The sequence below is a fragment of the Antedon mediterranea genome, chromosome 3, assembly GCF_964355755.1.
Source record: "Antedon mediterranea chromosome 3, ecAntMedi1.1, whole genome shotgun sequence".
Classification (NCBI taxonomy): domain Eukaryota; kingdom Metazoa; phylum Echinodermata; class Crinoidea; order Comatulida; family Antedonidae; genus Antedon; species Antedon mediterranea.
This window is the reverse complement of record NC_092672.1, coordinates 6,936,269-6,963,542: the sequence shown is the minus strand read 5'-3', so window position 1 is coordinate 6,963,542 and position 27,274 is coordinate 6,936,269. Positions and strand designations below refer to the sequence as shown.

Here is a 27,274-nt window from a genome sequence, read left to right as displayed (position 1 = left end):
GTTTTCAAAACGGCATTTCTTTCAGACATATTTTCCAGTTTATCTTTTACATACTTATTTGTAACATTAGTCTGGTAGTTGAACGGTTTAACCGGGAAAAATGCTACAAACGGAATTTATACATCATTGGAAGCGGAATTTTATGGAGAATCAAAATAAAAAAAAATCCATTTTGGGGAAAATTCAAATTGAAGTGATGATCGACTCTGTAATTAAGTGGTTAAGTAAATGCAAACTTAATAGGCCCTTCACAGTGGGTTGGAAATTAGAAAGAATCCATCTAGCTCTGTTTAAGCACCCAACAACCTGTTAAAGTCTACTTAAGTTTATTTATCATCTAATAACAATGGTACAATCAATGTATGTTCATGGTGTGAAAATGAACCAAAGTGCAAATAACTGAGCGAAAACAGAAGGAAAATGTAAAGGAATTAATTTACAGTAGGCAATTTTTATCTTGTATCTTGTATCTGTATCTTGTATCTTGTATCTGTATCTTGTATCTGTATCTTGTATCTGTATCTTGTATCTGTATCTTGTATCTGTATCTTGTATCTGTATCTTGTATCTGTATCTTGTATCTGTATCTTGTATCTGTATCTTGTATCTGTATCTGTATCTTGTATCTATATCTTGTATCTTTATCTTGTATCTTGTATCTTTATCTTGTATCTGTATCTTGTATCTGTATCTTGTATCTGTATCTTGTATCTGTATCTTGTATCTGTATCTTGTATCTGTATCTGTATCTGTATATTGTATCTGTATCTGTATCTTGTATCTGTATCTTGTATCTGTATCTTGTATCTGTATCTATATCTTGTATCTATATCTTGTATCTGTATCTTGTATCTGTATCTTGTATCTGTATCTTGTATCTGTATCTTGTATCTGTATCTTGTATCTGTATCTTGTATCTGTATCTTGTATCTGTATCTTGTATCTGTATCTTGTATCTGTATCTTGTATCTGTATCTTGTATCTGTATCTTGTATCTGTATCTTGTATCTGTATCTTGTATCTGTATCTTGTATCTGTATCCTGTATCTGTATCCTGTATCTGTATCCTGTATCTGTATCTGTATCTGTATCCTGTATCTGTATCTGTATCCTGTATCTGTATCTGTATCTGTATCTTGTATCTTGTATCTGTATCTTGTATCTGTATCTTGTATCTGTATCTGTATCTGTATCTGTATCTGTATCTGTATCTTGTATCTGTATCTTGTATCTGTATCTTGTATCTGTATCTTGTATCTGTATCTGTATCTTGTATCTGTATCTGTATCTTGTATCTGTATCTTGTATCTATATCTTGTATCTTTATCTTGTATCTGTATCTGTATCTGTATCTTGTATCTGTATTTTGTATCTGTATTTTGTATCTGTATCTGTATCTGTATCTGTATCTGTATCTGTATCTATATCTTGTATCTGTATCTTGTATCTTGTATCTGTATCTTGTATCTGTATCTGTATCTTGTATCTGTATCTTTATCTGTATCTGTATCTGTATCTATATCTTGTATCTTGTATCTGTATCTTGTATCTGTATCTTGTATCTGTATCTGTATCTGTATCTTGTATCTGTATCTTGTATCTGTATCTTGTATCTGTATCTTGTATCTATATCTTGTATCTATATCTTGTATCTTTATCTTGTATCTGTATCTGTATCTTGTATCTGTATTTTGTATCTGTATCTTGTATCTGTATCTTGTATCTGTATCTGTATCTTGTATCTGTATCTTGTATCTATATCTTGTATCTATATCTTGTATCTATATCTTGTATCTTTATCTTGTATCTGTATCTTTATCTGTATCTTGTATCTGTACCTTGTATCTGTGTCTTGTATCTGTATCTGTATCTTGTATCTGTATCTTGTATCTATATCTTGTATCTTATCTTGTATCTGTATCTGTATCTATATCTTGTATCTGTATCTGTATCTGTATCTATATCTTGTATCTGTATCTTGTATCTTTATCTTGTATCTGTATCTTTATCTTGTATCTGTATCTTGTATCTGTATCTTGTATCTTGTATCTGTATCTGTATCTTGTATCTGTATCTTGTATCTGTATCTGTATCTTGTATCTTGTATCTTGTATCTATATCTTGTATCTGTATCTTGTATCTGTATCTGTATCTATATCTTGTATCTGTATCTGTATCTTGTATCTATATCTTGTATCTGTATCTGTATCTTGTATCTGTATCTTGTATCGGTATCTTGTATCTATATCTTGTATATGTATCTTGTATCTATATCTTGTATCTGTATCTGTATCTTGTATCTGTATCTTGTATCGGTATCTTGTATCTGTATTTGGTATCTGTATCTTGTATCTGTATCTTGTATCTGTATCTTGTATCTGTATCTTGTATCTATATCTTGTATATGTATCTTGTATATGTATCTTGTATCTGTATCTTGTATCTTTATCTTGTATCTGTATCTTGTATCTGTATCTTGTATCTGTATCTTGTATCTGTATCTTGTATCTGTATGTGGTATCTGTATCTTGTATCTGTATCTTGTATCTGTATCTTGTATCTGTATCTTGTATCTTTATCTTGTATCTTTATCTTGTATCTGTATCTTGTATCTGTATCTTGTATCCGTATCTTGTATCTGTATCTGTATCTTGTATCTGTATCTTGTATCTTTATCTTGTATCTGTATCTTGTATCTGTATCTTGTATCTGTATCTTGTATCTTTATCTTGTATCTGTATCTTGTATCTATATCTTGTATCTGTATCTTGTATCTTGTATCTTTATCTTGTATCTTGTATCTTGTATCTTTATCTGTATCTCTTGTTTCTGTATCTTATGTATCTTCGTATCTATATCTTGTATCTTGTGGACTTTTCCATAACATTTAAAATCAATATTGTATATATTAAAGCAAATCTTGTCTCAGTCAATTTCCAATTTTCCTAGTACCTCAAAGGTTTTAGACATATTAACCGCCTGAAAAATAAACATGTTAATGTTAAGACTTATACAATGTTTGATTTGCCTGCAGACATCTAATTTAATTAATTACCACGCATAATATATCGCCCGTGCTCATGAATTATAAATAACTAATAATCAGTATGTATTCTGGTTTTAATTGGTTTATTATATATTATCTATATATAGAACAAACATCTAACTATGTTATTAATATTTCATGGCTTGGTTAGAAAACAATGCATTCGTTTGTAAACAAAAATTTGATAATAAAAGATGTTGACTTATTATATATTCTTTTGTCGAGAGTGCTTTAGCTGGAATTGAAACCAGATAGAACAAACAATGTGTGTATCCATGTAATATTGATACAACAATATTTGGAATCTTGCATAAATTAAAGGTGTATTGTCCCCTAAAATCATGAAAAATGAAGATTAATAAAAAGACTTTGATCAGGCCATTTTGCAGTTTTCATCAATTTAATGACTTCTGAAGGAATCAAAAATGTTCTCATTTTTAAAAAGACAAAATAAATGGTTAACTTCAACTAAAACCTGATTGACTTCCAGTCAATTTGTTTATTTTTTGCGTTAAATTACAGTTTTTTCATGTAAACTTTCTTTTTTTTCCAATCCAATTTTTGGTCAAAGTGAATAACTATTATGTGACATATTAAAAAAAAACTAGATAAAGATATATTTAATATGAAAATGAACCAACTTACTCAACTTCAAATTTATTGTGTGTCTATAGCTTAGTGCGAAAATTGAAGAGGTTTGAACATATTATTTGAATCTGGAACCTCATTTCTCCCTGATGAAACACGACCCCAACAACTACCTCCTCCCCATTCCCCCAATTACTGTTCAAGGAACCTTATGTAACTTCTATTCCTTCATGATGCCTTTTAATAGTGCTTTGTATGTATATGTAAATGTAATCAATAGTTGGGTAATATTTAGGCATGCAATTCGTACCTGTCTGCTAGACTTGATGATCATGGCTTCACGTTTTAATCTGTTACTAGCTGTACCATCTTGATTCTTATTGGTGAGTAGTATACGTGTGTGTGGCACGTGTAACCAAGATGTTCCTAAAGCTGGTTTACTCAAGTTGTTAAATTGCACAATACGATTTGTAACCTAGTAAACAAATGAAAATCAGTCACAAATTAATCTGTAAAAAAAAGATATATCTAAATTCAAACCAGTTTTTGATGCTATGAAAATGACAACATTTGAGAATTTCTTTGGCAGATCACTTAACACAATGGTAGACAGATAAAGATTGGAGACTTAAGTGAGTAATTGGTAAAAACTGGATAAATACACCAATATACCATCACATTTGCTAAAGTCAGCATCATTAGAAAAAAATGACATACAACAAAGTGGAAAAAAATACTAACCAAAACAGCAACATTTTCTTCAACAATTTCTTTCAATTTCCTTGCCACTTGCATCATCAGCCCATGTCCTAAAAATAATATTATTATAAAGCACACAAAAAAAAAGAGTTTTAGCCCTAGTGGTCTAATGGTTAGGACATAGGCATATCAAGCAAATCCTGGTTGGGGCGACTTTATCCCATTCTTTTCCTCATTCTTATCGTTTCAAATTAATCAATCATCAGTATATCATCAGGCAGAATAATTCTGTTGTGTTTATTTATCATATATTAATAAGGGAATATACAATCATCACGTTTTAAATTGAATATTTTATTACTAAAATACGTAGTGGTATTGTGACTGTTTTATGCTTGTTTTGCAATCCAAATTACTTACATCATAATGACACACTTATGCTTAGTAGTTTTCCCGGGTAAGTTGGTTAACTACTCACCAATGTTAGTGATAATAGAGACTTTAAGATTTTCAAGTCAACTACCCTATTGTGTCATTTAAATGATATGCACATGCACTAGGTGATTGGTACATCGACTGGCAAATTTGAGCACTTGTTGTTGAGTGGCATTTTGACGTTCACTCTCTGACAAGAGTACTAGTGGACGCATGACATCATAACACTGAAAATGTTTACCAAAATCATGGCCGAGAATGTGTCGCGATGTAGTAAAGTGAATTTCAGTTAAATTATATTTGCAAACTGAGAACTATTGATTTGTATTGGTTATATGAATAAAATACAGGTTATGGGCTGGGTCTGATCACTAGGTCACCAGCATTCGTTCAGAAAATTAAGGATCTAGGCTAGGCCTAAGCTACACATTTAGCCTGACCTAAGCCTGTGTACTAATCCTGAATGGCTACGTTTGAATAATAATAACTTACCCTCTATGTGCTTTCCACCTATTATAGGAGAAATTACTGCAGCAACTGAGTCAACTATGACAAGCTTAACATGCTTATAGAAGGTGGAGTCATCATGCATTAATGCTGGTAGGTTGTGAAGAATTTGAAGAAGTTGAAAGACATCAAATGCTTGTACACACTTTACTTGATTAAGTGCTTTTGGTAGCTCCTATAAAAGTAAGGAAATAGAGATGGTTTGATACCATCATATATTCTAGTTATATGCATGCACCTGTTGACAGTCAATTTTAAATGTATCCAGTATCATAGGCACATTCCATGATACAGAGTGCATGTGTTTCAGATGTGACGCCTGGATAATAGAGCCAAACATAACACTGAAACTAACCTTCCACAATACAGGCACTATGTGTGAAACACATGAGATGCTGTATTACGGAATTTTCATGTGATACTACTAGACAAATACTACGTTACGTGCTTGATAAAATAGAACATGGCTTTTTTTTCAAGGATCAAGTTAAATGAGACCAGTAGACAAATACTGTAGGAGAGAAATCATGTTTACCATTATGGTTTAAGAAAGCTTCTAGACAAGACCTAGACCCAATAAATAGGCAAGACCAAAACCAATAATAGCTGTTTAAAATGTGCAAAGCAACCATTATATTTTATGTTATGTTATTGAAAAAAAAAAAACAACTTTAATTTTACCATTTCTGATAAGCCATTTAAAATCAGCAAGTCTCTTAACCTCTCACAGGAAAAATCTGCACCACTACTGATGTACAGCACACATTGTCCGAAGATCATGCTTGTTTTTGCAGTAACTGCATGACAAATCTGAAAAATGGATTAAATTTAACCAATCATCAGTTGGTTGTAAACATTGGTGGTTACTTTGTGTTATCCCTGTAAACTTTTACACAGACCATTGATTCATTGCCTACTAATGTTTAATCTTAACTGAATGTAGTGAGACCTACCCAATAATGTTACTAACTTATGAAGAAATAATGTCATTCAGAACACGGTGAATGTATTACATGTCTACACTACATTGTTAATCTCTTCACGATCCCAGGACAACTACCTCCCATTCGACTACATCCAAGACAAAAACCACTTCTCATAACAACTACACTTTGGAAAATTACCAAAATACAGGGTAATTGTCCTAAGGGGATAGAGTAGTTGCTCAGAGCATAATATTCTATGGGTAGTTGTCTAGATATGTCTCCTTACTTGTGTTTTACCCGAGGCTGAAGGACCAGCAACCTCAGTGAGTTCAGTTGATAATAAACCACCAGAAAGCAGCTCATCAATGCTATAAACAAAGAGAAAAAAACTATAGATAGATTGCGATGTAATTGTTGGTGATAATGACTGATAGGAAGAGATGAAGCAATTTTACCTGTTATTTACTGTTGCACAATACATTTTAAACAATGATAAGAAATAACTTTCAATAATATAACATATTGATCATTCTCATAAAATTATATGTGGTTCCTAACTATTTGTAGCATTGTTGTTCAATGAAAACGATTGTGTAACAAAAATAGCTGTTTGCGATAGCTACTATATGGAATTAAAATAATATACCAAAACTGCAGAAAGGCATCTGTAATGTATAAGAATGATAACTACCTTTTAATCCCAGTGCTTAATATCATGAGTTTTTGTGAAACATGTGCATACAGGTTTGACCCTGTGACCACAAGAGAAGCATGTTGAGCTAACAGAGCCTTACGTATTACTGCTATTACCTGTAAAAAAAAAGGATTCCATGGATAACATATTCTCGGCTTTCAAAGCCTTTTATTAATGAATTCCTTTTTGCATCACCTAATGTACAGTCACCGGATTCACCGGCGTGACAGAGCAGGAGGGCTAACATATTGTAATAATATACTACAGTAGTATAGTCTGTCAAAAAAAGTTCATATTTCATTTTAGTTGTCAAAATGGGGAGTGCCCATCATCCTGACCCTGATGCTTGAGTATAAAAAGTTTTCAATGCATATACATGTCAATTACCTTAATGGAAAGAAAACACTTTTTTGAAATTTCCTCTGGATTTTGACTAAGAAAGTCAACCACTGAAAAAAAAAAGACATCATTATAAATTAAGGAACAAAAATCAATCAGATACTGTAGTACAATATAACTCTCACTGGAAAAACAAGGCTTAGAAATTACTATATCATACAGTTAGTATTATACAGTTATGTACAGTAGTGCAATCACCTACTGTAGCCTCCTAAACTAAGTCTATATAACCATGAAGGCTTTTTATACCTCCATGATAAACTGAGATGTTGTCAACATTTCTTTACTTTTAGTGATTTCCAAGCAAGAAAACTTGCATGGCCAAATTCAATTGTTCAAAAATTCCATCAATTCAATGTAAATAAATAAATAATTTAACCTAGGCTAAAATGGTATCATCCTTACTATAGATATATTACTATGACTAGGGACATTTAGTATGGTACGAATTGACCAGATTCTCTCACACATCCACCAGCTCCAGAGCAGAGAGCCTGGCTAGCTAATTAATTTACCTAAATACTATAGGCCTAGGCCTCCAAGCTAGCCTAGGTATGTCTGGTGTTTTGACTGATATTTCCTAATTAAATTATATTTTATATTACCTGTACGAATACCTATTGATTTCAAAATATTTATATTATCTATAGAAAGTTCATTACACGTTCCAGTAGACAAAATAGACATTTTTATTTTTAAACATTGCCGCTCATCATCGTTTTGTTGTTTTTTTTTTCACGTCGTCCACACATGTTATGTGTTTGTTGCCTAGAGGGCGTTGTAGTTTGTTATGTTTATAATTATACACGTACCTGCTGACCTGAGAGTCTCCCCTATAATATCAATTATTAATTTTTTGGCTTATAATGTCTCTAAAAAGAATATCTTTCACAACAACTTATAGATTATATACATGTGTATCTATAAGATGTACACATAAATTTAACAGGTAATTGCATATAGGCACAAGAGGGCTAACTAGGCTAGGTAGGCCTAGGCCTACTTACTACTTACTAACAGGGCCGAATCGTCCTGGAACCGGTTCAGTGAGCCCAACCAGCATTGCGCAGGCCAGTAATTTATAGAGAGTGATTCTGATTTAATTGTCGTGTTGAGATTCGTCTCGATTGGCACGCTAAAATGTACTAGAACTGCCCTGAAGAGCTGTAATTGCATTTTAATGATTTTGTTTTTAATAGGAATTTTAATTTTTTCAGCACAGATTCCCAAAGCTTCAAAATATACACAAAAACTGGTGACAAAGGTATGATAAAAATAATCCAATTAAAAATTCTGAACTGCTCTATTCATCAAATACAAAAGCATTGTAAAAAGTGAGAAAATAATGTTTTCGTTTTTCAATATATTACAGGCACCTCCGCCACTCTATTAGGTGATCGCAGACCAAAAGATGATGACATATTCAATGCACTTGGTACTACGGATGAGTTATCATCAGCAATTGGGTATACAGAATGTTTTTCTTTTTATTTTTAAAGGTTGATCTAATTACAAACTATATATATATACAAATTGTACATAGAAAATCTTTTCTTTTATATCAGTAACATAAACCTTATTATTCCGATGGGTTGGCTCTACTTGGCCCTTCTGTTATTAATATAAAGAAAACTTAAAAGCAGAATTTGCGACTGACCTTTGACCCAAGTTTAAACTTAGTGTTTCTTATGAATAAACTTTTCATGTGTATTTCTATTAATCGCTGTGCTTTAATTTATACAGATTAGCCAAAGAATTTGCAGAAGACAATCAACATAGTTTTTTAAACCAGTTGGAAGAGGTAGGCTATATTTTGTTTTATTTTTTATACCTGAATACCATTTTGTAAAATAAAAAAACAGTGAGTGATTTTCAATGAGGAAATTATTTCATTCCAATAAGATATTTATGACATACATCATAGTTCATACTAAATGCAATACTTACTACATTGTGATACACTATGCCTATGTATTCCTATACTATGTCTACTACACCACCCAATTGTCAGTACTGTATATCTACTTTTCTCCCATAAAATAGGAAATTCTGTATTGTTTCACATACTGAATACTGAAAAGCTTTATTTGTCCATTATCATAATGAAATAACAATAGAATTTCTTCTTAAAGATTGCCTAATATCATAGACCATAAGCGAAACCCTAACCTAACTTTACATGATACAGGCATCACATGTGATACAAATGTATGCTGTATTACCAAATATTTCTATGATACTGGGCAAATATTGTTCTATGTGCAGATACAGTATAAGCACTGAGAATCGGGTAACTAGCTACAATGTGTTCATGAACTAATGCCTGTATATTATGTTGTAGATTCAATGTGCTCTGCAAGATATAGGTTCAAACATCGCCGCTCCCAGGCAACTAGCCACTGATAATCAATTAAGTAAGTCATTGCTAGTTTCAATACATAAATACTATTGCCATTACTATATACAACATTTAATATTACTGATACTGTTAGATCTGCAGGAAAGTTCAGCACAGCTAGGTTCGAATTTTGTTAGCAAAAAAACATGCTTAACTCGTTGCGTATATTGTTCAAACTTATTTGAATGCAGCACTTAAAATTCACTTGCTGTACCTCTTCATTTTTAGAAAGTACAGAATTCGAAGACTCCAGAGTTGAACTGTTAGAAGAATGGATTGACAGCCATACTGCAAACCTACCACCATTAAAAAACTTTATTTTACCTGTAAGTGTAATATAAAAGTGACCTCCTTGTAAAATATATTGTACTTAGTAATACTGATTTAATAGGAGAGTTTAACTGATATTTATGTCTTTTAATGTCTTTGCCTGATAAAATAGATACAAACATACAATATTTTATTTTTCTATTCTTAAATTGTGCTTTTTTTTAGTCCGGCGGTAAGACGAGCTCGTCTTTACACATTGCACGCTCCATTTGCAGACGAGCCGAACGCAGGTATTATTTGTATACTGCCTTTTACTTTTTATGAATGAGAACAAATAAATTATTGGAGAGAATGGATGAAAACATACTAGACAGTAGATAGATAATTATCTGAAATAAAAATGACTGGTTATTAAATGTGGTATTCCTATAGAATCTGATTTATAGCAGAAAAAGGTCAATATTTTGATTGGTCTCTGTCTGTGAAAACCTTATTCTCTGCATACAGTATTATATATTTTTTATAAATATACAATCAGTAGATTTACCTTTTTCTTCATCCAGCATTGTGCCATTGGTAAGAGAAGGAAATGTAGATGACACAGTAGGACGATATCTGAACAGGTAAAAATATTAGTTTAAAATTTACAACATTGGAATTATAAAACATTAAAAAATACCCTCTCACCATTTTCAATTTCAAATTATTCTTTATCATTTTACCAGGATGGTCCAGTTATATATATGAAGGGCTAGTTTTGCCCAAGGGCTCTGCTATTTTGTCTGGCTTTTTATCATTTTGATTCAGGTTTTTGCTTATTTTATTATCTCCATTGAGATCCAGCCTCTGATACCCATAGCATTGTAATTTTTTCAGTAATTTGCCTTTCGATTTATATGTATATACATATATAATATTTGAATTTTTAATTGGCACTTAGTATAATAATTGGTGGGCGGTTTATAATGTAATTAAGAATATTTTCTTCTTTTTTTTTCAGACTTAGTGACTATTTATTCACAATTGCACGACTGTCCGCCAAAAATGAGGGTAAAACAGAGACGATCTATCGAAGACCAAGAAAAAGAAATTCTAAATCATAATCTTCATAGTTTACAGATATTCTTTCAAAATCATATCGAAAATTAGATTGAACAATTCGTATAATCAATAATAATAATTGACTAGAAGGCCTAATAGCGGCGGAAAACACCTATCCATTCTTGCATGATGACAGTACGATACACCTGCTACCAGAGCCATATACAGAGAGTTTCGACATTGAATGGAATAGAAGCCGTGTTTGTGTCCAACTTTCCTATGTAGCGTATGGAGTTGAGTCTTTTGTTTTGAAAATGTATAACGTTCAAAAGGCTTTAATTATCGAATTTAATATCAAAACAATCAATTTGTTTAAAGGTTTTTGTTAAAATTTCGTTATTATCTTAACAAAAACCTTTAAACAAATTGATTGTTTTGATAATTAATCCTTGTGAATGTTATACATTTTTTAAGCAAATGACTCGACTCCATACGCTACATAGGCATAGTTGGACACAAACATGGCCGGCGTGCACACCACGTGACTTTCTAAAATCTGTGAACGCAATGCCGTAACTCTCTCTATATATGGCTCTGCCTGCTACTATTCTGGATTTAGTATTAAATACACATTTTACGTTACACATTGTCTCTAGATAGGAACCTAATGACAGAGATATCGTGTATTAAAAGTACTATTAAATACAGTTAGATAGGTGTCTGGTAGACTGACTACAGTCTACAATACTGAGTCTGATGACAGCCATAGAATCGGGTAAAAAAAAAAGGCTTGCTCAAAGCAGGAGAAAAGTTCAAGAAATTCATTAAGACACTTAAAGAATTTAATATGCATAATGAATTTGATGCACGGTGAATAATGATAGTTTCATTCTTTTTAGAAATGGTATAGTGTGTCAAACACTTTGTGTATTACTTATCGCGATATTAGTCATTATTTTTGTATTAGCATGTCACACGTTTAGTATAGTTATAGTAATTCACGTAAATGAATTAAAACATTAAAATACCTGTATAATAATAAATAACTGTTTGATATTTTAAAGGTTTTGTGTCTTCATGAAAGGTTCAACTTTATATGTTTACATACAGTTATTAACATCTTTTTTCGCGTGAATTATGTTTTTCCAGCCTTTTATAGTAATTTTACCAACTTTTAAACAATTTCGACTTAAAATCACGTCATACGAGCACTTCGCGCGTTTTTTATGAAAAAGTACAAAAATTCGTCAAAATTATGCCTTTTTTTAAACAGTCATAGTTTCTAAACTACATGGTGAAGTTTATTTTTATTACATATTCTGGAAGTAGATGAGTTGTAGATATCGGATCATGCATCAATATAATAATAATAATAATAATATCCTGGATTTATATAGCGGACATTGTGACGTCATCGTATGGCCACTCGAATATAAAATATAGGATTTTTTCTCTTTCGTCATAGTTCATCACATTTAATAATAATAGAGCGCATCTCCACTTATTCGTTTTACATTTTCCCCCCATATTTTGATATTGTCTATGTCAATCAATTATCTTTCGCATGATTTACCATTTTTAAAATGTTGATGACAGCATCATGTTCAAAAGCGTGAATTACTTGGGTCACTTATTTTCATCATTACAGTATATAGGTACAATTCAGCACTGTAAACATATTTAATTCATGTCATAGGATGGCATAATAAATGTCGACGTTCATAATAGTTTAACGTATGTGCATTTTCGCGGATAACCCGAACTCGTCAAAGTGAGAGTTCAAATTTAGTTTACATTTTTTTTCTCAATAAATACTAAATTTACAGCTTATACATTTGTTACGACCTGGTCATAACTATACAGTGATCTTTGAAATAGCAACAACAAAAAATAGCATGAACTGGTTTATTCAAATTATACAAAAAGAGGCTTCCTGTGTGTATAGTTCACCTGGATTCTAACACAATAATCTATAAACAGACTAGCATGATAGGCCTGTATTGAAAATGTTGTAAATCACTATTGTGTATTTTCGGTCTGCTAATTTAGAATAAAACATAAGTGTATTATGGAAAATTCCAATAATAATCTATTATTCGACATATTTTCTTTACATGCTATGGTCCGATTGGAATCATAGAATTGCGGTTAATACGCCACAGGAGCGTGGGAACTCAACAGGAACTGGAACTTTTGGTAAGCATTCACCTTATCATTCGGTTTGATTTTACCTTACATAAACTAGTAATTATCATTTTTTATAAACAGTGTAGCAATCCAGATTAAAAACCTGTTTTTATTTTAGTAAGTAGAACATTCATTTATTAATTGTTTACCTATCAGGACAATTATATTCACCCTATTTACAAGGTAATAAGATTTGCTAATTTGTTATGTTGTTGTGAAAGTCATGTTTTGAACTACCATGTTATTAAACTAAAATTTATACGGCAAAAATAAGACTTTATCAGACGCATTTCCGGAAACAACATCATATTTCGAGAGAACAAAATGTTATTTAATGAGAAAGATATAATAGAAAAAAATGATTTTAACATGTCATTTTAATATCACATTATAGTTAGGCCTATTCACTTATTATTATTTACCTGAAACAACTGATTTAAAGCAAAAAACTACTACGTTTTTTGACCTAATTTAACGGTTAAACGGTTATATTGTAATTGAATGTACCATAGTAATTCAATAAACGTTACACATACTTTAAATAATCTATCTAGTATTTAGTTAGGCCTAAAATTGTTCTGTATTTTCTGTATCGTAAACATCATAAGCTTCCTACGGGTTAAGTTTCATTTTTAAAACATACATGTCGAATTGCAATACTTCATTGAGATAATGGTGTTGTAGATTTATCTGATTGTCGACTACATTTTATTCTTATGAAATATATATTCGTTTATAGATTCATAATCACTTTATTTATTATACAGATATTGCCTGTTTAGACGTAACAGTTTGGAGCAGCATTCATTATTTAGGTTCATTAGATTTAATTTAACACAGGTATACAGTAGTAATGTTAAGCCTAATTTCTTGTTGTTGGTAGTCAAATTAAAAGCTAGATTGTTACTCTGAGTTAGTCAAGCCCCCTATTATATAGTAGGCCTAGGGTTAATAATCAACTCTTTTTTTTGGTGTGTAAATCTTCATTTTTAGACCTTATTCATTGAGAAGTTTCGGAAAAAACACCTAACCAAAAAACCATGTTTCATAGACTGATTGTGACGTCTTTGCAAACAGTCATACCGTTTCTACTTATAGTGGCACTTTTACAAAATACTAGTAAGTTTTTAAAACCGTATATTATACCAATGTTAGTTTACTGCATTATACGTTTAATACGGTAGTTATTTACAATACAGTTAGTAATAGGTTTTACAATTGGCCATACGACTAATCTAAATAAATGTTTTTTTGTCTTTGATCAATATCATACCTTAACATATCACACATTATAATAATAAACAACTATATTTTGTTATTTTAGTATGCTTTCCATCATTAACAGCTGGTACTGTATATTTACGATGTTTAAAGTTTAGATTAACGAATCCACAAACTCCGAACATATTTTTTTGTTCTAACTTAGATTTTTACTGACATCATTTTTGTTGGCAATGTTTTTTAATCTTGAAATAATGTGTCTTAATAATGATAGTAAATGGCGAGACGATGCACATGGACGTGAATCCGAGTATAAAGGCAATGCTGTTGGAAGAGCTTGTTGACTCGTACCCTAAAGCTCGAACAACCCGCCCAGTAGCAAACGAGAATACTACCACTATGATAGACTCTACGTTTGTATTGACACAAGTCATTCAACTGGTAAGTACATACAAAAAACACACAAAGTTTTTTTTAATTTGTAATTCTTGATGCTTACATTTTACAGAAATTTTCTTACATTGATAAATAAGATTATTTTTAAGAAATAATTTAGTATTAGCTTTTGCGCAATTCAATATGTTTTTACTAGAATGTTTAATAACAACGACAGAATATAGTTTTGATATAAACAGTATAGGCCTAGTTATGGTAAATCAATTGTTCAAATGTAGGGTAGATTTCCATTTTTTAATTACAGAAAACTCTTAAAAGTGTAAGCAATAACACAAACTAATTAGCACAACTTTTGTAAAGTTTCAATGTAGCAACTATTTTCATTCAGATATATTGTTTTGTTCCAAATCGTTTCGAGCATGTGACTTCTTTCGATTTTTAATTCAATCATTGTTTGGTAACGTACTATAATTTCGTTGTCGCCTATTTTCTTCGGTTAATTATTTCGACATGATTTATGAAAGCAGTCTTTAAGTTTGCTTTTCAAAATTATTATCTATTAATCCTCACTATTCAACTGTTGTTGTAAAGTGAATTGCCTGATCAAAATAAGTTCATAAAACATAATAAGATACGTTCTAGTCTGATAACACCGGAGTATTTTTATAGTGTGACATTTGTATTTAAAAGAAACAATTAGAGTTGTGATATAAATGGAACGAGCCGGCATTACAAAACCGAAGGAAAGTAGACATATGCTTCAATTCAATTAACTCAACAGTAATGGTTTAACGGTCTGTAGACAACCCGTTATGCTCCCATTTTATGACAATTATTCGATATTATCTAGAATCTATTGATAATTTCTTGTTTAAACAAAAATCACTCCACTGTGACTTAAATTGCCTTTCACCTGGCTGATAATGCTTTCAATGTGTTCATTGGGTATGAAAACATAGGGTTTGTCACAACTATTGTAATAAATGGATTATTACTTTAAGTGTGGAACCTGTTATACATGGTATGTGATCGCTGGAAATGCTTGCAATGTGTTCATTGGGTATGAAAACATAGGGTTTTCACAACTATTGTAATAAATGGATTATTACTTTAAGAGTGGAACCTGTTATACATGGTGTGTGATCGCTGGAAATGCATTCAATGTGTTCATTGGGTTGAAAGAATAGGGTTTGCCACAAACATTGTAATAAATGGATTTTTAGTTTAGAAGATATCGTGAAAATATGGATTTTATAGCTAATTTGCATATTTATGCTCATTTGCATATGAAGGCGGTGGATGACGGAGGGTTGATGTGTTGTACTTGATCAGGACAACATATACATTAATTTAAAACTGAAAAATATTTGCCTACAATTTTGTCCCAATCATAAGCTAAATTCAGTAGCCTAAACATGTACGATATTTACATGAGTATATTTTTCTCATTTTTAGTCGCGTGGACGCGACTCTATAGTTCACTATGTCGGTCGGTCTGTCGGTCTGTCTGTCGGTCCGGTATCACTATGCGTTTTATCGCTTTCTGACCTTATCTTGATATCAGTTTAATCTAGCTAAGTCAATTTTTCACAGTATATTCCTTATGGCCAGGAATCGATGTGGTTATGTTTTCACGGTGCGCAATAAAAAATTACGCGGTCTACGCACGATTTAACGAAATCACGTTTGTAATCATATCTTCACAACCATAAATCACAATTAAATAAAATTTGGTACTCATAAATTTCAGGGCATAACTCATCATATGGCAATACAATTACGTGCGTAGCGCATGTAACGAATGCGTACGCGCGCTTAGAATTTTCACAATTTATTTTCGATGAAATAAGAGTACGTTTCAGGCAATTTTAAGCGTTTACAAAATTGCCATGAGTGCGCAGATTTTTGCGCGCGCACTGCGCGTTAAATGTTATTGCGCACTCTTTTTGCCCGATTTCTGTTTTCTTGACTTACTTTTCAACTCGAAATTACGTTATACGAGCACGTCAAAAGTGACAGGCTACGCACGTGTAAATTAAAAAAATATAAATGTTTTAAAACATTTCAACATTTTTAAACATGTTCAGTAATTTCGGTCAGATGGTAGGTTGGTCGGTCGGTCGGTAAACACTAATGAGCACGAGACTGCAGCCATCTGTATGGCCTTGTTTTTATATAATATATATATTCTTGTTAATGTGTATTTATTGTAGGACGATGTAAAGCAAATCCTTGAACTGTCGGGCTGGATTACTATGGTAAGTTTTTTCGTTTTTGTTGGTTTTATCGTTGCAGAAATCACATATATGTTGTTTTCAAGCATCATGATATGTTCCATAATACTATGCATATCCTAAATAATACAAAGTAATACCCATAGTAATTTGTTTCTGCAAACATAGGAGTGGCAAGACGAATTTATCTCATGGAACCTAGCTGAAACGGGCGTTGAATGTCTAAAAGTACCACAGGATACAATTTGGGTACCCGATATTGTACTACTACACAAGTATGTAATTTAATATTTTTTCACTCAATAGGGAACGTTTTTGGGGACGAAAATATATATTTTAGAATATTATGGTTACGTTTCGTTTTTTTCTATACTAGTGGTAATTAATCTATTAACATTAGATTATAGTGTTATTACAATACTACATTATACAGTTAAAAATAAAGGAAAACAAAATATCATAGTCAAAATAAAAGTATTAATTATGATCAAATAAACATTGTAATATTTTTTTTTTTAATAAATCAGTATAGATAAAGATCACACGTATTTTATGCAAAGTGTTCCTGTAAAAGTATGTTACAACGGCAGCGCGAGGCTTTCCAGTGTAGCTATACTTCAAACATTTTGTCATATTGATATCACGAATTATCCTAATGACCGTCAAACGTGTGTATTGGAATTTATCTCTTGGACTTATGATGTCAGCAAACTTGTCTTTATTCCGATTCCAACTGATGTTGATCAAAAGAATGAATTTGTTGAGAATGAAATTTGGAAGTTGCCTGAAAACGGTGTTCAAGGAAATGGAACTGTGCATCGTTATTCGTCTAGTACATATGCATCATTACAATATTCGATCACTTTACAACGAAGGAACGAATTTCAAAAACATTTTTATCTTATTCCATATTATTTTTGCTCATTTCTCATGAGTGTAATGTTTCTCATACCGTACGAATCTGGAGAAAGAGTGTCTTATGGAATAACCGTGTTACTTGCGCAGATTGTCTTCAGTCAGTTAATCGTCTTGTCTCTACCTCCAGTTGGAGACAACATTCCTGAAATAGGTAGTTTATTATTATTTTATTTATGTACTCAAATTTATAGATTATAAATAAATGACCACCTTAATTGTAATCATCATTTCTAATAATGTATTTTTCTTGTTATACAGGAAAGTATTTTTTAGCAGTCATCGGGTTAAGCACGGTGTGTCTCATCTTAGATGGAATAAAAACACGTGTTTTTGCGGAGCATAATTTCACAAACGAAAGAAAAGAGTGGGAAGGTCGTGGATTGAATGGTTTTCTTGACGGAGTCATGTGTTGCGTGTCAATTGTTACTGTTGGTGTATTTAATGGAATATTTATATAAGCTTAAGATGTTTATTATTTTGTATTTCTATTTTCTTCAGTTATTTACTTAGTCAAAACAACAGCTACATTTTTGTACTGTATAATTAAAATTGTTGTATTTTATTTTCTATGATAAATATGTAAATCAAACTCCGTAGCTAAATTGTATTGTATTTATATTTATTTAAATAAAATTATGTGTTTTAAATCCAGGTAAATACCCACGAGGAATGCTAATAGGCTCAACTGTATAAACAAGCAATTGCATGATTTCCATTATAGGCCTATATAACCAATTTTAAAATTCAATCGTAATTATTTAATTCATTGATTAACTATAATTGACCAATCATAATTAATATTAAATGGTGTCAGTTTAAAAAAAAGAATTTATACTTACAAACTAAAGTACCCCATATTGCCAAGAGGAGATTGGTTTTTACTTAAAGACGACAAGAAAGACAAATTGAACGGGTATTTGAGAGACGCATACATTATTTTCTGGTGCAGAAACATTTAAACACTGGTATTTATTAAACTGATAATATGCCTAATAATAATTATCACTTATCAAGTCTATAAAGTCATGTGTAAACGAAAAAATGTATGACAGCCTTAGCATTCTGATATTTTACTTATGTAGATGACCTATATAAGCAAGTGATTTTTTATGTTGTTCAAATCCGATTGAGTTTCAATTCTATCTAGTATAAGGAAACTGATTGCACTGTTTGGTTTTCTAAGTAACTGAACTAGAGATTACGTAGACACCTTAAAGCAAACTTTTTGAATATATTTGCCTAGAATTGTCAATCATAAATACAGTTATATAGTAACACAATCATGCCGCAGTTGGGCACCATAATACGTTGGAATTGAAAATTATCAATACAATCCATATTGGTTCACAATCAAAATATGTCATACCAATGATGGACCTTGAATTATTGATTGAACGGCCCAGAGGGGCGCGTCTCAACGGTGTTGTAATGCAGATTGCGAAATAATGCTTCTCTTGATGAGCACGTTTGTTGGGAGGGGTTCAATAAAAGTGGAAAATCGCGGGAAAGCAATTTCAGTGGAAGCAAAACAAGCAAAAAAAAAGTAAAAGCAATGAAGAAGGTGTATATTTTATACTTTTAAACAGTGGATTTTTCAGTTAGAAAGTTTTTTTTTCAATAAATATTTATTAATACGCTGATGTTCCAATTTGTTCAATTTGTTTCAATCTGAAAATCGATGATTAGATATAAATGTTGTATATTTTTGTTGATTATGCCATTTTAATTTCACATAATAGTTATTCACTTAAAATATTTTTCTTGAAAAAAGCGGTAATTTTGGTTGCATTTAACCGTCTAATTTGTATTTTATAAGTGAAAACATTGTTTCTACAGAAGTGATTAAACTGCGAAATGGCCTAATCAAGGTCTTTTTTTTTATTAATCTTTTTTTTTTTTTTTGGTGGACAATACATCTTTATGTAGATTACAGTTTTAATTTTTTTAAATCACTAATTTAGGTGCCTTTATTTATATTAACACCTTCACTAATTTCCACTACAAACCGCTATTAAATTGTTTAAATCCAAATACTGACTAAAATATAAAAAATCTGTCATCTGTAGGCAAATTATTTCGGAACGTCGTATAGTATAATTTTTAACAGGACGTGATAACAATTTGAACGTTGATAATGATTAGTATCTTGTTTTCATCAAAGACTTGGGGTTACTGTGGTTACGAGATATACACTTGTCTGTTGTTTAAAGATTAAGTGGCATTAGCAAATACAAGTTAGCAATTATCTAGATTTGTTGACTTCAAAGATAAGATAATCTGTATTACATGAAAGAGGTACAGTAGCTACAAAATGTATTCTTACTCTCCTCCTGGTTCATGATACACACTTCCTGGAGCTTTAAAAAAAACGTACAGTAGTTATAGAAGAGGAGTCACAAATCGATTTGTTTTTTGAAAGGTAATTTGTTTATTTTGTAGTTGCCACTAGTTGCTAAAAATTAAATTCTATTTTCGTTTTTTTAAACATTAATTTTTTGTTTTATATAACATATCAATAGATTCCTGTCATTTTAATTAGACTGAATAAAAGTATGCCTAGGCCTACATTTGATTCATTATGAAAACAGTTTATTTTTATTTGTAAATATATAGGTTTTTTTTATAATATATTAAACATTATAATTATTTGGATTTTATAAACACACCTAGGCCAAGCTAGGCTAAAGCGAATAATATGAATATGCAGCGATACCATTTGAAACTTCGACAGGCAATATTGAAACTGATCAAATTCCATTACATGTCTTGAGAGTTCCCAAAATCATACAAACGACCTAAAGCTAGTTTAAATGGGGTTTTTTTTCAAATTTTTTTCTAAAGTAATGGTCTTAAACAAAATGTGACCCACAATCGTCAAATCAAATGACAGAAACTTATTTAGGGCCTAAGTGTTATTCCCAGAATTGTTCTAGTCCAGCAACGTCGCGTGGCGTCCAAGTGAGATCCAAACTTGATATAGATTAGCATTTTGTTTTGGTATATTCACTAGTTGTCCATCACACCTGTGCATTTAAAGATTGGCAAAACAAAAAAAAATCTCTAGATTAATTAGTAAATGATGTTAAATTATTATTTTAGTCCGTAGGATTGTTTACAGTAATTAAACGGCTTTAATTTTCAATATTAACTGTAAGTTATCCCATGGAGGTTGAAGTTGAAAGATATTAAAGAGATATATTATAGATGTAATTAATGAATACTGTAGTTGTTTATTGACTATACACATACTTACGAAAGCATTTCTAGAACAAACAGGCGTTAGGTCAAAGATGAAACCTTGTTGAAATAGATAAAATAATGAGTTAATGAGCCTGATAGTATATTATTAGAAAACATGTCTGATTAGTATTATATTATATTATTATGTCTAAATTATCTAGATTTGTTCATTATGAAGATAACATTTATTTATTTATATATATTTATCTTGTTAAATAAAATAGATAAACTTTACTCTACTATTTTCAATTCAACTTTATTTCAGACAAACTGTCCATATGAAACATATAAATACAATAAAAAATAATACAAAGCATTATGTGACAACCGTCATGGAGAGAGGACTAATAATTATTTGTTGGCATATAGTGCCTCTTAAAATACATGTGGATTATGTTTTGGGATTTATTGGATGTAGACTGTAGACATTATTATATTATTGATTACTATAGTTTACAAAACAACACATTATTATGGCCATACTAGTTAACACACGTAAAAGTATACATGAGATTATAATATATACAAAAGTTCTATCCATTTTCTATGCAACTTTGAATCTTTAGGAATACGAGAAAAAACACATGTAATTAAAGTATTACAGCTTTTTCAATTTTTGTTTTGAAACAAAAAATTGATTTCCGAATGTACTCATAGAAGGAGGGAACATGGTTATCAACAAACATAGCACTAGCACTACAGCTCCTTGAGCGTCTTAAAATCTTTCTAAGTGCGTTATTATAACAGACCTGTAATGACTTCATATAGTTTTTACATTAAAATCGCACCATAAGGCCGCACAATACATACTAATACAGTATGATTTAAACAAAGTAATCTTAACATCTGTTGAGCATTTACTAAATTTTCTACAAAGAGAGTTACCTCTAATACATAATGATCGATATTGCCTTTTAATATCCAGTTCGTCCCTATAGTATCATTGCTGATAACACAACCAAGGTAGGTAGTGGATTGAACGTAATTTAGTTCTTTACCACATAGAACAGTAAAATAATTACAATTCAGTTTTCTTTTTCTAGGGCAAAAACACATGCAAATTGATTTTTTTTGAATTATATAATACATCAAAGTTATTAGCAAAATCCTCACATATGTTAACCATCTTTTGGAGGGCATCTAAAGAGGGCGCAAGTAACACCATGTCATCTGCATAACTTAAGTTGTTGAACTTTGTATTATTGAGCTCACAGCCAAAATTACAATCACTAAGCATACTGTTTAAATTGTCAATGTAAACACTATATAGCAGAGGAGACATAACACCACCCTGTCTAACGCCATTGGTAACTTTAAATTAACCTGAAGACATAGAGTTACCCCATCTAACAAAAAATCGTTGATTCTCATACCAAGATTTTAGAAGTCTAATAGCAATAATGTTTGTTTCTCTCATAATTAATTGCCTGTACAGTGACCAGTGATTGACTCGGTCGAACGCTTTACTCGCGTCGAGAAAACAAGTAAATACGGGGCTCCCATTCCTATTATAGTAATCCACTATCTGCTTAAAAACAAAGATACAAGTATCCGTTGAGTGTTGACTTTTAAAAGCAAACTGGTGATCCCCTGACTTAAGGGTATCTCCAAAATAATTGATTAACAATGTTTCAAATATCTTAGATACAACAGAAGCTGTACTTTCTACTTAATCGGTTGTATAGTAGGTACCAGGAGCATTATTACTACACTGTTTTAAAGACTACTTCAAGTGAACATAATTGTTGTAGTGCATTTTAAGAAGTGATGAAATGAATAATCCATGATTCAATACAAAATATTGTCAAAAACCATTGTGTTGTAATCTTATGATCAATAAAGACTAGTAGGCCTACTGGTTGCTAGGTTGTTGGAGAGTTAGTCGTCCCATGTTGAAGTTGATCTCTACTACTATATACAATTTTCATTAAATAAAATTAATTTTGAAATATCATTGTTATGTTAAGGGTATATGCTTGTTTGAAGTCAGCAACGGTATGCAACGATTGATTATGGATTCTATGCACATTCTACCAATTCTTCTTATAACTGTTATAACAAGTGTTGGTGAGTTATAATAATTCATATCGATATGGATTTTATCCACAAAGGCTAGGAAATACCAAACACGTTACTTTTCTATAGTATCACTAATCATTTACAATTAACATAAAATAGTTTGATGCGTTTAGCCAATTGTAAGTGTGAATGCTTTATTCGTATCTTTCACAAAGATGATGGAATTACAATTAGATAATAATGTTAAAAAGTAATATTTTTTCGGATAATATCTGACTTTCAGTAAGTGCCGAGACAGTAGAATATGTGAATCCAAGTATAAAGGCTTATCTTGTGCAAGCTATATCAGATTCGTATCTTAGCCCACCTACAACTCGTCCAGTATTAGATACGAACACAACTACAAATATTACATCTAGCTTTGTATTAACTCAAGTTATTAAACTAGTAAGTACACTATTTATTTCTAAAAAGATAAAATAAAGTTTGACACAACAAATATATGCAACAGATTTTCAACAGAATGTGCTTATAATATTAAAACTATTATTTTATTTCAAGTAAAACATGTTTATTGTACAAACCATGAAAAGTCTGCAAATATGTTTATATAATTCTAGATGTATGTCATACTATCAGCATAAATGTTAATATCTAATTTAAGCTACTGTTTGTTTTTTATAGGACGACGCCTTGCAAATACTTGACATATCGGGCTGGATTACTTTGGTAAGCTTTTATTTTAATCATTAACATGTCTTTGGTAGATAACGGAGAAGATAGAAATGATAATATATTATTGTGGACCGACAAATGAGCGCCGTTTGGTGGCAGCACTCTACACAAAGGGACCCTTAGGCAAGAAGAAATTTAGTGTCTGTCGTCCTCACCTGTGTGCAATTCAGCTCAGTTAGACTGTAAGACACAGGTTATTCCCCCACATTTACAGCCTTACGGTAAAAACTATTGTTATAAATCAAAATTGTATACAATCATATTGTTCCAACACAGGAATGGCAAGACGAATTTATCTCTTGGAACATCACAGATACTGGCATTGAATGCATACAAATGAAGCAGGACAAAATATGGATACCTGATATTGTCCTTTTACAGAAGTAAGTAAAGGTTGTTAACATTAACATAATAAATGTAGCAACAACAATAACAACAGTAATAATACATTTTTAATTTAAAAACAAAAAAATAAGGATTTTTTTGGCGGGAAGAAATAAGTGTGAAAAATAAAAATAAAACGACATTAAATAAGAAATGAAATACAGTTTATTTCCAGGTCATTAAAATAGTTAATTTAAGCATGGACTTATAATTCATTCATTCATCAAATATTATCTATTGAACTGATATCGTTTTGTTTATTACAATACAGTACATACAGCACTTTATGTTATGTTATTTATTTATTATTCAAAATTTTTTGTTTTGTTTTTGACGTTATCAAATTTTCATTTTCTTTTAAGTTCTGTTATTTATTTGTTAATTTCGTAGCTTAAGTTAGTTAAGATAAAAGGTACCAAGCTTGATTAGCTTCGGCTATACCTTGACCTTTTGTATTGAAATTGTTTTGTTTGATACAATAAAGAAGAATATTATAATAACTTTATAGGTCCATGATTTAAGTTTTAGTGTTGATATGCATCCATAATCTCTGTTTTGATTTGATTTTATTTCTACAATAAACAATACATATAGTAGCACATTTATAACAAGTTACCTGAAATCCATAATAATTGTTTGCTATTTTCATTTGGTTAACGTTTGAATATACTGTAGTGACACGAGAAAATAATGAATGAAAATTCATTAAATAGAATAATTGATAAAAATACTAGTACATTTAGTGGTTGTAATAGCACATTTTCAGGCAATATACTACATTTGATATATAATACACTGCATGTGTTATTTCGGCATTCAAATAAAGGTGATCCAATAAACCTCATTGATTGCATTTTTATTTGACATTATCGGTAGTATCAATACATTCATGTTAATCTGTTTCTTTTTTCAGCACAGACAGAGATCACAAATATTTCATGTCAGACGTTCCTGTTTCTGTATGTTACAACGGCAGCGTGAGGCTTTACAGCATATCCCTATTTAAAACATTTTGTCATATAAACATCAAATACTATCCGAAAGACGAACAAACATGCGTATTAGAATTTATCTCTTGGACACATGATATAAACAAACTTGACTTTTATCCAATTGCAAATAGTTTTGATCAAAACCAGCAATTTGTTGAGAATGGAATTTGGAAACTTATGGGCGTTAAGGAAGCACGAACAGTTAACAATTATTCGTTCAGTTCTTATTCATCTTTGCAGTTTTGGATACATTTGCAACGACGACATGAATTTCAAAAGACATTCTATTTGATTCCTTACTATATGTGTTCTTTTCTCATCTGTCTTATGTTCCTTGTACCTGAGCCTGGAGAAAGAATATCGTATGGGATAACTGTGGTGCTTGCGGTGATTGTTTTTAACCAGTTAATCTTCCTGTCATTACCACCCGTCGGCGATCAAATTCCACAAATTGGTAATTATACTGTATTCCATACCTAAATGCTAAGGTGTATAAGATGAGGCTCAAGTCAAATTACACTAAGTACAGTATTTTATCATCGTCATCGTCATCGCCATCGTCATTGCCATCATCATCACAAACCGACAAACAAATGTGGTTGGTCATCATCGCCATTGTCATCGCCATCACCATCACCATAATCATCACCATCATCATCATGAACCGACAAACAAATGTGGTTGGTCGTCATCGCCATCGCCATCACCACAATCATCACCATCATCATCATGAACCGACAAACAAATGTGGTTGGTCGTCATCGCCATCGGCATCGCCATCACCATCAGCACAATCATCACCATCACCATCATGAACCGACAAAACAAATGTGGTTGGTCGTCATCGCCATCGTCATCGCCATCACCATCACCATAATCATCACCATCATCATCATGAACCGACAAACAAATGTGGTTGGTCGTCATCGCCATCGCCATCACCATCACCATAATCATCACCATCATCATCATGAATCGACAAAGAAATGTGGTTGGTCGTCATCGCCATCGCCATCGCCATCGCCATCACCATCACCATAATCATCACCATCATCATCATGAACCGACAAACAAATGTGGTTGGTCGTCATCGCCATCGCCATCACCATCACCATAATCATCACCATCATCATCATGAATCGACAAAGAAATGTGGTTGGTCGTCATCGCCATCGCCATCACCATCACCATCACCATAATCATCACCATCATCATCATGAATCGACAAAGAAATGTGGTTGGTCGTCATCGCCATCGCCATCGCCATCACCATCACCATAATCATCACCATCATCATCATGAACCGACAAACAAATGTGGTTGGTCGTCATCGCCATCACTATCACCATCATCACCATCATCATCATGAACCGACAAAAAAATGTGGTTGGTCGTCATCGCCATCAGTATCACCATCATCACCATGAACCGACAAAAAAATGTGGTTGGTCGTCATCGCCATCAGTATCACCATCAGCACCATCATCATCATGAACCGACAAAAAAATGTGGTTGGTCGTCATCGCCATCGCCATCACCATCACCATCACCATCGCCATCGCCATCGCCATCACTATCATCATCACCATCGCCATCGCCATCACTATCATCATTATTATGAACCGACAAACAAATGTGGTTGGTAAAGGTATTATATGTTTGACAAGACAAATGACAAAGCAATTTAAATACAATTATTGCGTTTCACATGAGTGGAAAACATATTATTAGAAGAATCCGTAATCTGTAATATCGAATGCACAAAAGCTTAATCATTTATATATTCTTAATTAATATGCAATTACCCGGTTAATTAAAGAAAAATAAACTAATTACAAAAAAAATGTTGCCTTTTAAATTATGCTAAATATTTCATATCTTTTTCTACCAACAGGAAGATTCTTTTTGGCAGTTATTCTGATCAGCACTATCTGTCTCATATATG

The 27,274-nt window shown here is 31.6% G+C and overlaps 4 protein-coding genes across 4 annotated transcripts; 3 read left to right on the top strand and 1 right to left on the bottom strand.

The window, feature by feature from the left end:
- Positions 1 to 3,812: 3,812 nt before the first annotated feature.
- LOC140043484 (DNA repair protein RAD51 homolog 4-like) lies at positions 3,813 to 8,040 on the bottom strand. Its single transcript, XM_072088000.1, has 8 exons — positions 7,900 to 8,040; positions 7,283 to 7,344; positions 6,893 to 7,011; positions 6,488 to 6,569; positions 5,957 to 6,085; positions 5,261 to 5,450; positions 4,376 to 4,443; positions 3,813 to 4,109 (listed from the first exon to the last, which is right to left on the bottom strand). Exons 1-8 carry the CDS (start codon positions 7,979 to 7,981, stop codon positions 3,855 to 3,857), a joined length of 987 nt encoding a protein of 328 aa, XP_071944101.1. The 5' UTR covers positions 7,982 to 8,040; the 3' UTR covers positions 3,813 to 3,854.
- A 58-nt stretch (positions 8,041 to 8,098) lies between these two features.
- On the top strand, positions 8,099 to 12,066 carry LOC140043485 (corrinoid adenosyltransferase MMAB-like). Its single transcript, XM_072088001.1, has 9 exons — positions 8,099 to 8,243; positions 8,512 to 8,558; positions 8,667 to 8,760; positions 9,038 to 9,095; positions 9,636 to 9,708; positions 9,921 to 10,018; positions 10,188 to 10,252; positions 10,526 to 10,585; positions 10,963 to 12,066. Exons 1-9 carry the CDS (start codon positions 8,161 to 8,163, stop codon positions 11,063 to 11,065), a joined length of 681 nt encoding a protein of 226 aa, XP_071944102.1. The 5' UTR covers positions 8,099 to 8,160; the 3' UTR covers positions 11,066 to 12,066.
- A 1,105-nt stretch (positions 12,067 to 13,171) lies between these two features.
- On the top strand, positions 13,172 to 19,543 carry LOC140043482 (neuronal acetylcholine receptor subunit alpha-9-II-like). The gene is made up of 7 exons (XM_072087998.1): positions 13,172 to 13,199; positions 14,184 to 14,309; positions 14,686 to 14,852; positions 17,021 to 17,065; positions 17,210 to 17,316; positions 17,569 to 18,110; positions 18,218 to 19,543. Exons 2-7 carry the CDS (start codon positions 14,231 to 14,233, stop codon positions 18,415 to 18,417), a joined length of 1,140 nt encoding a protein of 379 aa, XP_071944099.1. The 5' UTR covers positions 13,172 to 13,199; positions 14,184 to 14,230; the 3' UTR covers positions 18,418 to 19,543.
- A 3,668-nt stretch (positions 19,544 to 23,211) lies between these two features.
- On the top strand, positions 23,212 to 25,965 carry LOC140043963 (neuronal acetylcholine receptor subunit alpha-9-II-like). Its single transcript, XM_072088447.1, has 5 exons — positions 23,212 to 23,266; positions 23,502 to 23,665; positions 23,903 to 23,947; positions 24,230 to 24,336; positions 25,251 to 25,965. The coding sequence occupies exons 1-5, from the start codon at positions 23,212 to 23,214 to the stop codon at positions 25,807 to 25,809; spliced, it is 930 nt and encodes a 309-aa protein (XP_071944548.1). The 3' UTR covers positions 25,810 to 25,965.
- The last annotated feature ends 1,309 nt before the right edge of the window (positions 25,966 to 27,274 follow it).